The following is an 11,187-nucleotide window of genomic DNA, read 5'->3' on the forward strand; positions in this document are numbered from 1 at the left end:
TGTGGAAAGGAATGGGGGTGGGTGAGAACATGGGTGGACAATTATGGATATAAAAGGAAAAACTGGAAATTTGGAAGGGATGTGGGTGGTGGGGTTAGGAAGTATAAATGATCATGGTTTTGGATGGGCAATGGTCTGAAATGGTGGTGAACATCCGTCTGAAAGACTTGGAGGGAAGGATGAGAAATAAGGAGAATATGGAAGTTGGTTCCACATGTGGCAAGAAAAAGGAACGAATGAGTGGAGGTGAGCAGCGATTCTGGATTTTGGGAGCTTGGCCGGAAGGGGGTTTAAGGAGGACCGCATACACCCTACAGAAAGCTGGGGTGGGGGACAAAGCACAAAAAGAGCAGCGGATGCAAGACGAGAAAGAAACCTGGTGGGGAGCACGGAAAGAGAAGCAAGACGGAAAGAGCAGGGACAAAGCAAGACCACTAACCTGTCTGCGATGTGAAAGAGATCGGCCCATGGACTCAGCTTCATCGTGGGAGATTCAAATGATCTTGAAGGCCTTGGTTTCCACGACATCAAGCTGATCAGGATGTGAGGTAGGGGAGCCAGCCCAGAGAAAACAGCATACTTCCTCAAGCTGTCGATGAAAGCCTTGGAAGTGGATATCAGTTTGGGTGTGCCAAGGAAGGACTTTGTACGGCGGAGGATGCCCGGTCGGTGACTGGCTTTGGAGACCAACTTTGAAATGTGTTTTGCCCAAGAAACATCATGGCTGATAGTGAGACCCAGAAGTTTGAATCACTGAACTTCCTCAAGAGGATTGTTAAGAAAGTAGATAGGAGTGTTTTTCAGTTGGATATTATGGAGAGAAATAGAGAGAGACAGAGACAGAGAGAGAGAGTGTGAGATTTGTCAGGATTGAAAGACGTATTCCAAGTATTCCATGCCTGCCAGACTATAGAAAGCTCAAGATAGGTCTCAAGAGAGGGCCCTGTTCTCATATGTGACATTGGTTGGGAGAGTAAGAGCAGCATGTCCAAGGTAGAGTGACCGAGTCTAAATTTGAACTGATGATCTGAGATGAGGCCGTTGGAGAAAAGGAAGGATTCCATATCAACTGCGATGATGGATTCCATGACCTTGCTGATGATTGGAAGTTAGCTGATGGGTCTGTAGTTGAGGCAAGATTGGTGTTTGCACCTTTTTATGTAATGCAGTGATGTTGGCTGATTTCCAAGCAGATGGAACATGACCTAGGGCAAATTATAGGATGAAAAGGGCAAAAAGAGAATGTGAAAGAGCAGCAGAGCAGATTTTTAGGACACGTGAGCTGATGCTCCAGTTGCAGCATCACAGTCGAGTGTTGAAAGAACCTTCTCCACCTTCTCAGGTGTAAATGACAGATTCCAGGAGCAGTTAGGTAAGATAGGGAAGGGTGGGTACCGAAAATGAGGGGGTTGAGGACACAAGACCTGGAAGCAAACACAGAATTGAGGCATTCTGCCTTCTCCCGAGCGGAGCCGGCTGTGGTGCCATTTAAAGAGGGAAGGGATGAAATCAAAGCATTCTTAGAGACAGACATATAACATGGCACCACCAGGGTTTAGAGGAGGGAGACAATTTTGAAAGTTCATTCTTGAAGTTGGACAGATGTTGTTTTCTGGCTCTCCTGAGAATGGACACACACTTGTTGCGTGCTTTGTGGAATGAGCTGAGATTGCCTTGGGTCAGGTTTGCTTCCCAGGAAGAGAAAGTAAGCAGTTTCAGAGCAACTGCCTCACCACAGGATTCAGTGCACCATGGGCGAGAGGGGTAGGATAACTGAAGATGATTTGTGATGAATCTGTGCATGGGAGAGCAGGTTTCTGTGGAGAATTCCCAGGTTGAGTTACTATCGGTGACAGTAGATATGGGAGACCAATCCTGAAAAGAGCCAGACTCGCCGGCATTGAGGCAGCTCTCTACGAATAGCGAGAAAGATGTTGACTCTCACAAGCATGTGATCAGATTAACTAATTGAAGCAGACAAAGAGCAGGAGACATAATTACTGATGGAGAAATAAGGAAAGTGAAGCATTTTAATTTTTTTTTAAGATTCTATACAATTTGCCAAATTCAGAGCCAAAGTATTGCTAAACTGCAGGTTCATGCTCTGATTAGCATTAAAAATATAAAATGAAATAAAAAACAGGTACCTCGATCATAGACTGACATCTGCAGACGGAGAGGGTGAACCAATTGGTCAACCCCACTTTGCGCATGAAGTAATCATTTCATATTACTCCGCTCTTCCATTCCGAACGTTCTCTTGTGCAGTTAAACCATTCCCCGATGCATGCAATTCCACATTATCTCAAGAAATAGAACAGTGCCGTTACTGTCATTGCACAAATCATCCCGTGTCGTAACGGTGGCTGCTCCACTGCAAAATGCAGCGCTGTTCACATTTTCTCTCAAGTTGCTCGTAGTTAAAAGCATAAATGGTCTGAGGCACTGCCACCAAGTGTGACGAGAAAGGGTACCAGCTTCACATGCCAGTTGTGTTACGTTTGTGGTTTTAAAATAAATTTACATTAATTGTGGCGTGAGAAAGACCTGCTCTGGAGCTCAGCAAGCTGTTTATCTTTGGCTTCCAGTGCTCTGCGCTGTTCCGTGATTGTGTCGAGTTTCCTCGAGAGCTCTCTTGTGGTAATCTGGCCCGCACACACGGCTGTCGTTAAAACCTATAACACCTGACAACTCGTACACACAAGCCGTAGCCTTCGTGGAGAGAAATGACAATCATGCAGTTCAAAAAACAAAACGGAACATACAAAGACAGCCGCTAGATTGCTTGAAAGACTATCTACAAAATCTCTCAAAGTCTTCATTTCATTTCCTGTCACAAAACATCTCCAGCGAATAAGAAAAATGAGAAGAGCAACAAGAGATTGCAGACCCTCTCCAGGACTTGTTTTGTGTGCGGTGTTGTGTACTTTATACACAATTAAATATGTAATTAATATGTTACAATACGTAATTAATAGATATACTCGTATTCCAATGGTATATAATTAATAGACGTACTCACATTCCAAAAGTATGTAATTAATAGATGTACTCACATTCCAATGATATGTAATTAATAGACGTACTCACATCCCAATATTATGTAATTAATAGACGTACTCACATTCCAATAGTAGGTAATTAATAGACGTACTCACATTCCAATGGTATGTAATTAATAGACGTACTCACATTCCAAAAGTATGTAATCAATAGACGTACTCGTGTTCCAATGGTAGGTAATTAATAGATGTACTCACATTCCAATGGTAGGTAATTAATAGACGTACTCGTGTTCCAATGGTAGGTAATTAATAGATGTACTCACATTCCAATGGTAGGTAATTAATAGACGTACACACATTCCAATGGTAGGTAATCAATAGACGTACTCGTGTTCCAATGGTAGGTAATTAATAGACGTACACACATTCCAATGGTAGGTAATCAATAGACGTACTCGTGTTCCAATGGTAGGTAATTAATAGACGTACTCGTGTTCCAATGGTATGTAATTAATAGACGTACACACATTCCAATGGTAGGTAATCAATAGACGTACTCGTGTTCCAATGGTAGGTAATTAATAGATGTACTCACATTCCAATGGTATGTAATTAATAGACGTACACACATTCCAATGGTAGGTAATCAATAGACGTACTCGTGTTCCAATGGTAGGTAATTAATAGACGTACTCGTGTTCCAATGGTAGGTAATTGATAGACGTACATAGATTCCAATGGTAGGTAATTAATAGACGTACACAGATTCCAATGGGAGGTAATTAATAGACATACTCACGTTTTTTGCAGACAGACAAACAAACGAGCCCAAATGCAATACTCTCTCCTCTGGTGAGAATCCTCCAATTCTTTTTCAATTGGTCACTGGCTTTGACACCAATGCAAATTTTTTTTATGGACCCAGCTACATATATCGTATATACAACAAAAAGCTACATGTATCAAACAAACTGTTTCAAATGGAGCACCTCACCGACATTAAAGCATTTAAATCGCATCAGATGTGGCAATAAATGTGAATTGTTGCTTCCAGTTTGCCGGCTTGATGACAGAGGATGCCATTTACATTTTTGCTACCTCCCTCCAAACCATGTTTAGAATCCCATGTGGGCACGGACAAGTTGCTGGTGTCGAATACAACATGCATTTTAAGGCAATTTTCCCTGCTAGAGCGGGGGTTAGCCTTGCGGTCCCCATGACAATCTTCTCCATTTTGCCCTATTTTCTGCATCTCTCCTTGTTAACCCCCTTGCCCGCATTTCTTCTTCCACCATCTTTAGCCAAGTCTTTCTCGGTCTTCCCCGTCCTCTACTTCCTTCTACATTAACTTCCATCACTCTTCTCAACCAGTCACTTTCATCCTTCCTCAATACATGACCAAACCATCTCAACCTGTTCCTCTTCACAGCATCAATCACAGGCAATATTCCCATCATCTTTCGCAATTCATCATTTGTCCTCCTCTCTCTCAACGATACTCCGCACATCCATCGAACCATTCGCATTTCCACCCTTTCCAGCCTTCGTTGCTGCTCTACGTTCATTACCCATGTCTCGCTCCCATAAATCATAACACTTCTCACACATGTAGCATACACCTTTCCCTTCAGCTTCAGCGACACTCTCCTCCTCATCAGCACGCCACTAATTATGAATAATTATTTGATCATGGACGTGACTTGTTTTCTGGAAATCCAAGATGCCAAAACTCATGTATTTCACTTGCACGGGTGCAGCCATCAACTCGGAGTGCGAACAAAAGCAGGTAAAACCTGCCCCAGTATTGGGATGCAATAAGCCCTCTATGTTCCAGCTGCATCTTAAATTGCTTGAGATCGGATATCTCTGACGTGTGTCGCCAAAAACACACGAGGATATGATAAGGATGGAAATTATGATGATTACATTGGATAACGATTAGTTTGGACTGTCCAATTGTTTTGCACGTTTGTGGTTGGTCCGCTTTTCTCTATTTTTTCCATAAATACAGCGATCCAGGGCTAATGGAAGAACATGGTACACACAATAAAATGCAGCACAAATACAGGTGAGCATACTTTTAACACAATTAAACAGACATTGGTATACAATAAACAAATCAACACAGTAGGAGGGATTTGAACCTGAATTCCCAGCATAATGAGTGAAGTACTCAGATGGGAACACCAAACAGGCAAGCTATTTCAGTGTACACTAGTGGGACCAGACTCGGTGGTGTAATGGTTAGAACATCCGCTCCGAGTCTCGGAGGTCGGTGGTTTGAACCCAAGCCGAGTCATAACAAAGACTTTATCAAGAAAATGGTACGTGCTGCTTCCTTGCTTGACGCCCGGCATTTAAGAGGATAGAGCATGGACAAACAATGCTGGAAAGGCAATGGCAAAGCGCCCAATATAACCCGAGCCAAGGAACTACTTCGAGGGCACCAACACTTTAAGGATTATGGTACACGTTGTTTTTGTGAAGATGTGGGGCCCTAAAGGTACGCGCACTCGCCACTGAGCTGTCTAGCCTGGGTTTAAATCCTGGTCCAACTATAAACTGTCATAATGGTGTCTTACAGGTTGGGCGATTCATCAATGTGTATGCCGTCCCTCGGATGAATGCTAAACTGGGCATCCCATCTGCCGGCATTAGTTGGTGGATGTTGAAGATCCCACGGTGCCCTTCACGAAGAGTAGGTGAGCTATCCGCCGGCACCCTGAACAAATCCCAAATTTGAGGAATTTGAGGAATTCCAAAAAAACAAATTCCAAAACAAAATATGTGAACCATCCTCCAAGGACTACCAAATTGTTTAAAACCATAATCAATACTGGATGCCTGAGTGGGGCTAAGGAAAGAGAGGCATGCAATGATTCCTAATGGTTAAAAGCAGGTACGGGTGTCCCAAGATGTGAAAGAGGAGTTTACCTTCAATGTTTGTTATATTTTTCTATGCAGGATTGAGGCTCATGGAAGAGCGAAGTGACAGATGGTTAAAAAAACAAAAAAACAGCTGATGCTCCAGGTCCCCCGCCTTTTGGGTAGGATGAGTAATAAATCTGTGTAATATGAAAGCTAAATATTAAACGGTTTTGGAAATATCGCGTACACAGACCAAATCACCGAAATGTTTGCCATGGCAACATAATTCAGCCAATCACAGCTGTGATCTGATCAGGTTGAGATAACGTCATGATGAATAGACAATATGAAAGCTAAATTTTCAATGCTTTCAAAAAAAAAAAATTGTGTACACAAGCCAAGTCACAGAGATGGTTGCCATGGCAACATAATTCAGCCAATCACATCCATAATCCAGTCAGGTTAAGCGAATGTCACGAGGAAAGCTAAATGCTAAAGGTTTTTGAAATATCTCATAGACAAAAGTACATGGATGGACGATCAGTCAGTCGGTCGGAGTTCATTTTAATGTCCTCCGTCTCCGACATTGTCAGAGGGTGGGGGGACAAAAAGCAATGAACTGGTAGTGCAGAAGTGGAGCCTCAGTGGGACGCAATATGCAAGGCAAGGAACAAACAGGAAAAGAGGGAGGATTGTGGATCGGGGTGCATTGTGCGTTATTTTCTTTGTGATTTCATGTCCATAATGAATTATTTGTTTGTAATCATAGTGTTGTCGCTCGTTGCAGTTGGTCGGTTAAATCCATTCGCTGTTACTTACTGTGGTACAATTAGGCTCAAAATTACACCATTTGGGAGGTTAATAAAACAGACCGGACTCACGTAACCTGTTAACAAGTTATATCTGAGCTCTTCCCATGGTGATGGGATGTTGAAAACTTATTCCCCAAGCTGCGTGACACTCTATTCTCTTCCAAAAAAATTGAAGCAACAACTTTTACGCTGCGAACTAAACTCCGCATACCGTATACGCAGACGGCGACGTTCAACTTCATTGAAAAATGAATGAATGAATGATCGTTTTAAGGCCATTTTCCCCACTACAGCAGGGGTTAGCCTTGTGGGCCCCATGGCAATCATGGTTCCCTGTTTGGGGCAATGTTTTTATGGCCGGATGCCCTTCCTGACGCAAACCCTTAGTTGCCTCTTACGATGCGCAGGGATACGGTGTACCTATTCTAATCCGGGGTACACACCGTGATCATTCATCCCAGCAAGCTGGTACTCAATTTGCCGACCTCGGAAGGATGACAGGCTGAGTCAACCCCCCTGGCGTTAATTCAGCGATCGACCGGGATTGCGAACCCAGGATCCTAGGATCCCAAGCCGGCACCCTAACCGCTAAGCCAACACCAGGCTTCATTAACTTAATTAACACATAAGACAAATAGTGCATTGCAAAATTTGATCGATTGGAAGAGTTACAGCACACTCTGTACTATCCACACGAGCCCGTCCCTCGGGTCACGTGGATAACTTGACGATGTTGCACTTTCACCATTCTCAAGCCGCCTTAAAACTTGAATTTGCCTTCTATCGCTAGCATACTACACTTCCCGTTGCTGCTACACCACGAGACAGTGGTGTAGCAGCAACGAGCAAACTTTTGGGCCCCTTAACTCTTAAACGGTGAAGGTTAAATTTCCAAAATGGCTACCGCATCGTACAGATTTACATGATTGGTCGAGTTCTTAGGGAACGCTCAGACTCTCTCTCTCTATGATTGGGTGATATTCCACAGGAATCTGCGTGCGCCAATTTTATGCGGATAGTGGACGTTTGTGGTTAGTCCATTCGTGGATAGTACAGAGTCAACTGCACTGCACAATTTGCGGTGCGAAACAGCCCAGTCCAATTTCTGCGCAGGATGTTATTTACGGCAAGCTGCGGTAGTTACCTGCGCTTTACTCGTACTCTCTTCCCAATGGGTCGAAAGGGCGGACAGCTGCTCCCGAAGTGAAATGCTTTCCTCTACAGTCGCACGTCTACGCTCGAGGTCATCCAGCTCTCTCTGCTGTGCACTCGATTGCTGCATTGCAAAAAACACGCTAATCAATCACATTTGTTAGTACGACACAGCACATCGTGTAACTATCTTCATAAACCTTTGGTACTTACCCGCTCCAATTCCCTGATCTTGTGGTCTTTCACTTGCAGGATCTCCAGCACCTTGCTGGCCTTCTCTTCTGCTCTTTGCTTCTCCCTAAAGCAAGCACAGGGTCATTTACAATACAACTTAGAGACCAAAGAAGCCAGAGGCCTCCAAAGGAATCTATACTTTACCTTCTCAGCTGTTCAAGTTCACTCCTACCTGTCGTTCACTCAGTGAACGACCATCTTCAGATAAATCTTACCCTTTCGATCCTTATTACTCTCAAGACCTTATATACCGCACCCCATAGACCCTTTGGACCACTATATACCCTTTGGACCTCTTTAAACACACACCACACAAACATCGTCTTCTTGTAATATATAGACTACTTTTTTGGCAAATAATGTGCAAACTCTACCCACGTGGCTACTCTGCTGATGAACTTAAAATAAACTTAATGAAGACCTTCCATGAAGTTTGAACATTTGTGGATTTGCCCATAGTCTTGCAATGCTCTTCTCAGACAAGTAACACGTCATGTTGTGTTTTAGCGGATCATTCAAATGTGCCATACATTACTCTTCTTTTTCTTCCTCTTCCTCTTCTTCTTGTACCGGTCAGTTTTGAAGCACAGTTAAAATTGTACAAACTAGTCAACATTGCAGGAAACAAGTTGCAAGGAAGCACGGCATAGCCCTACAACGTCACAACGCACCTACCTTTCCACAACCATGCTGACCACCTGGGAAACGTCCGGCTTGTCTTCCTGCAACCGTTTCCATAACGACCACACGAAGTCCTTGTCTGCCTGCGAGTGGAGATTCATAAATCAGTTAATGCAAATATAGAACCGAACGACGGACACGCCGCAGACCACGGGACGGGCTTCCCCACCTGGCATTGCCGTAGTTCCTCTGCGAGGCGTCTCGCTCGTTCTTCCGCGGTCTCGTCACAACCTTCCCAAGACGCCATGGCAAGAAGTCCTTCTCAGTTCCTCGAGATGAATTACATGGGAACGTGCGCAACAAAACTCGGAGAGGAATGAGAAATCGGAGAGAAATGCAAACACCAGAACACAGCAAATCGCCACTGACAAGTCGATACTGTACTCAAAAAGAAGGTTGAAACTTTACGGAAGTCCAGTCCACGCCATTCCGCATGATTTACGGCAATGCACGACAGTCCGCATGGTTTACGGCAATGCGGCTGAATGGAAGTCAACGCGCCGCCATATTGAGACCCCCAAAAGGCGACCGCACTGAGTGTGGGGTGCATATGACGTTAAAAATCGATCGCCCATAGCCTGCAGGGAAATGTAACTAATATATATATTTTTTGCTATCATTCACAAACGGTGTGCGGGCAAAGCGTTTGTGAACGGCTGTTATTTCAAATAGTATGCCTAGGAAATGAAAGATCCTGGTGGACTTACGGCAATTCACGACCAACCGCTTGATTTACGGCCTGATCGTTGTGGACAATTTGCAGTGACGTCACCGAAAGTACAGTTGTTTTTAGATTTCGGAATTTCTCCGAAATAATCTCAAAGTGTGTCCCGATGTCCGTCCGTGGGCCGTTCACCGCCCACCTTGGGTGATGGAGGTAACGAGGACCTGAAGGTTCTTGAAAAGGTCAACTTGGAATTTTCAATGTCAACTCAGCTATAAACTGTCACCCTGGTGTTTCACATGATGGGCGAGGCATCAACATCCAGACCAATGACGTTAAACCAAGGGACCTGGCACTGGTCAATGGTTGACATTATGATTAAATATCTTTCGGTGTCTTTTATGAAGACAAAGCAACGTATTGCCACCACTCAACAAACTAGAAGGGCACTCGGTAGAGCGCAAACCTCCACCAGGCTGAACAGATTGTTTTGTATCCCAGTGATAGGCCGGATATGGATTCGAACCTGAACTAAAATCTAATCGGCTTCTTCTTGTCAGATAACCAATTCATCCACCAAGTTTATTCATAACTCGTCCATAAATTTTTTAAATATCATGTTATATATCGCTTTTTGCCCGATCTCTCAATGGTAAAAATCACTGAAGAATTAAATAATTCTCGTATCCAAATCCATATCTTCACCAAAATCGAATCATTTTGTCCTCGTCACATACGCTACATCTTGCCAAATTTCGTCCGAATCCGTCCACAACCTTTTGAGATATTTTGTTCACAAATGGACAGACAGGAGTGAAAACATAACCTCCATCCACCTTCGGTGGCGGAGGTAATTACAAATTCCTATCACTTTCATTGGAGACAGAGTGGCCACCTGCCAGAAATTGTCTGACCTTAGAAACGTTCCTTGACTCATGGATGCCCCAAAGCTTCCTTCATTAGGAACACAAGTGAGACTATTGCATACCTACCTATCCATGTTTCTAAAATCTTACTCCAAAAATACTTCCACCCAATTTTTTTTTTTTTTATAATATAAAAAGTAATGCTAATTTCCATGGTAAAATTCTCACTTCCAAGTACATGGTCCATGTACTTGGGCAGTACATGCCCATGAAAATTCAAAGGATGAGCAGTGATCTTACTATAATTCACCAAATGTCCGTCTGTTCGAAGGTACCACAAAAACGGCTGAACCGATCCAACAAAATTTTGGGTGGGTAATCCAGGGACCCTTGGGAGTAAAATAGGGTATATTGTTTTTCCAATTTTCCAGTTTTTCCAAACACGATGGAATAATATTTACCGATATGAACAGTGATGTGGCTCTTGTTGAAATTCTACAAATACTGTTTAGATTTTGATGATAATTATGAACCTGCCACGAATGCGGAAGTGGACAATGCACGGGTTTGATAATATCCCAATACAACCGTCATTCAATCGTAATGTTTAATCGTTAAACGTTAATCGTGTTAATCGTTTTGTTAAAGTATCAATTGATGATTGAAATTGGAGTGAATACAATTACGATTTTGAATTCGTAATTGTGTTCACCCAACCGTACAGCACTTCCCATCAGGATTTAAATATTTGTTTATGTCACGAATGTTGTTAAAAGTTTATTTTTTATATTAATGTTATTTAATTTGTGATTGGAGTTATGCTGTTTGGAATGAAAAAAGAGATATCGAGTTCAAGTGAATGATGGAATGCCATGATGGTTTCTACTTTCTAAACGTGAATTCGC

At 43.1% G+C, this 11,187-nt stretch overlaps 2 protein-coding genes across 7 annotated transcripts in view; one reads left to right on the top strand and one right to left on the bottom strand.

Annotated features, from left to right (window-relative positions):
• CNTLN (centlein) overlaps nucleotides 1-9,212 on the bottom strand; it is a 50,158-nt gene extending 40,946 nt beyond the window's left edge. For 2 of the 4 annotated variants that reach the window (XR_013622531.1, XM_068107621.2), the window contains exons 1-5: nucleotides 8,922-9,211; nucleotides 8,747-8,835; nucleotides 8,051-8,135; nucleotides 7,830-7,961; nucleotides 2,548-2,645 (exon numbers count right to left, since the gene is read on the bottom strand). Coding sequence is in view for 3 of the 4 variants with exons in the window: in XM_068107621.2 (XP_067963722.2) it covers nucleotides 2,548-2,645; nucleotides 7,830-7,961; nucleotides 8,051-8,135; nucleotides 8,747-8,835; nucleotides 8,922-8,999 (482 nt within the window). In the remaining variant the exon portion in view is untranslated. Of the gene's footprint in view, nucleotides 1-2,547; nucleotides 2,646-7,829; nucleotides 7,962-8,050; nucleotides 8,136-8,746; nucleotides 8,836-8,921 lie in introns of all 4 variants that reach the window. The other 2 variants (XM_068107620.2, XM_068107622.2) reach the window with 1 other exon arrangement.
• LOC137421496 (uncharacterized) overlaps nucleotides 1-11,187 on the top strand; it is a 115,283-nt gene that overhangs the window by 96,384 nt on the left and 7,712 nt on the right. For all 3 annotated transcript variants that reach the window (XM_068107614.2, XM_068107612.2, XM_068107615.2), the window contains exon 15: nucleotides 5,590-5,707. In XM_068107614.2, the coding sequence (XP_067963715.2) occupies nucleotides 5,590-5,629 (40 nt within the window). In that variant the 3' untranslated portion in view covers nucleotides 5,630-5,707. The remainder of the gene's footprint in view (nucleotides 1-5,589; nucleotides 5,708-11,187) is intronic.

This window comes from Myxine glutinosa, chromosome 2, assembly GCF_964187855.1.
Source record: "Myxine glutinosa chromosome 2, kmMyxGlut1.1, whole genome shotgun sequence".
NCBI lineage: Eukaryota > Metazoa > Chordata > Myxini > Myxiniformes > Myxinidae > Myxine > Myxine glutinosa.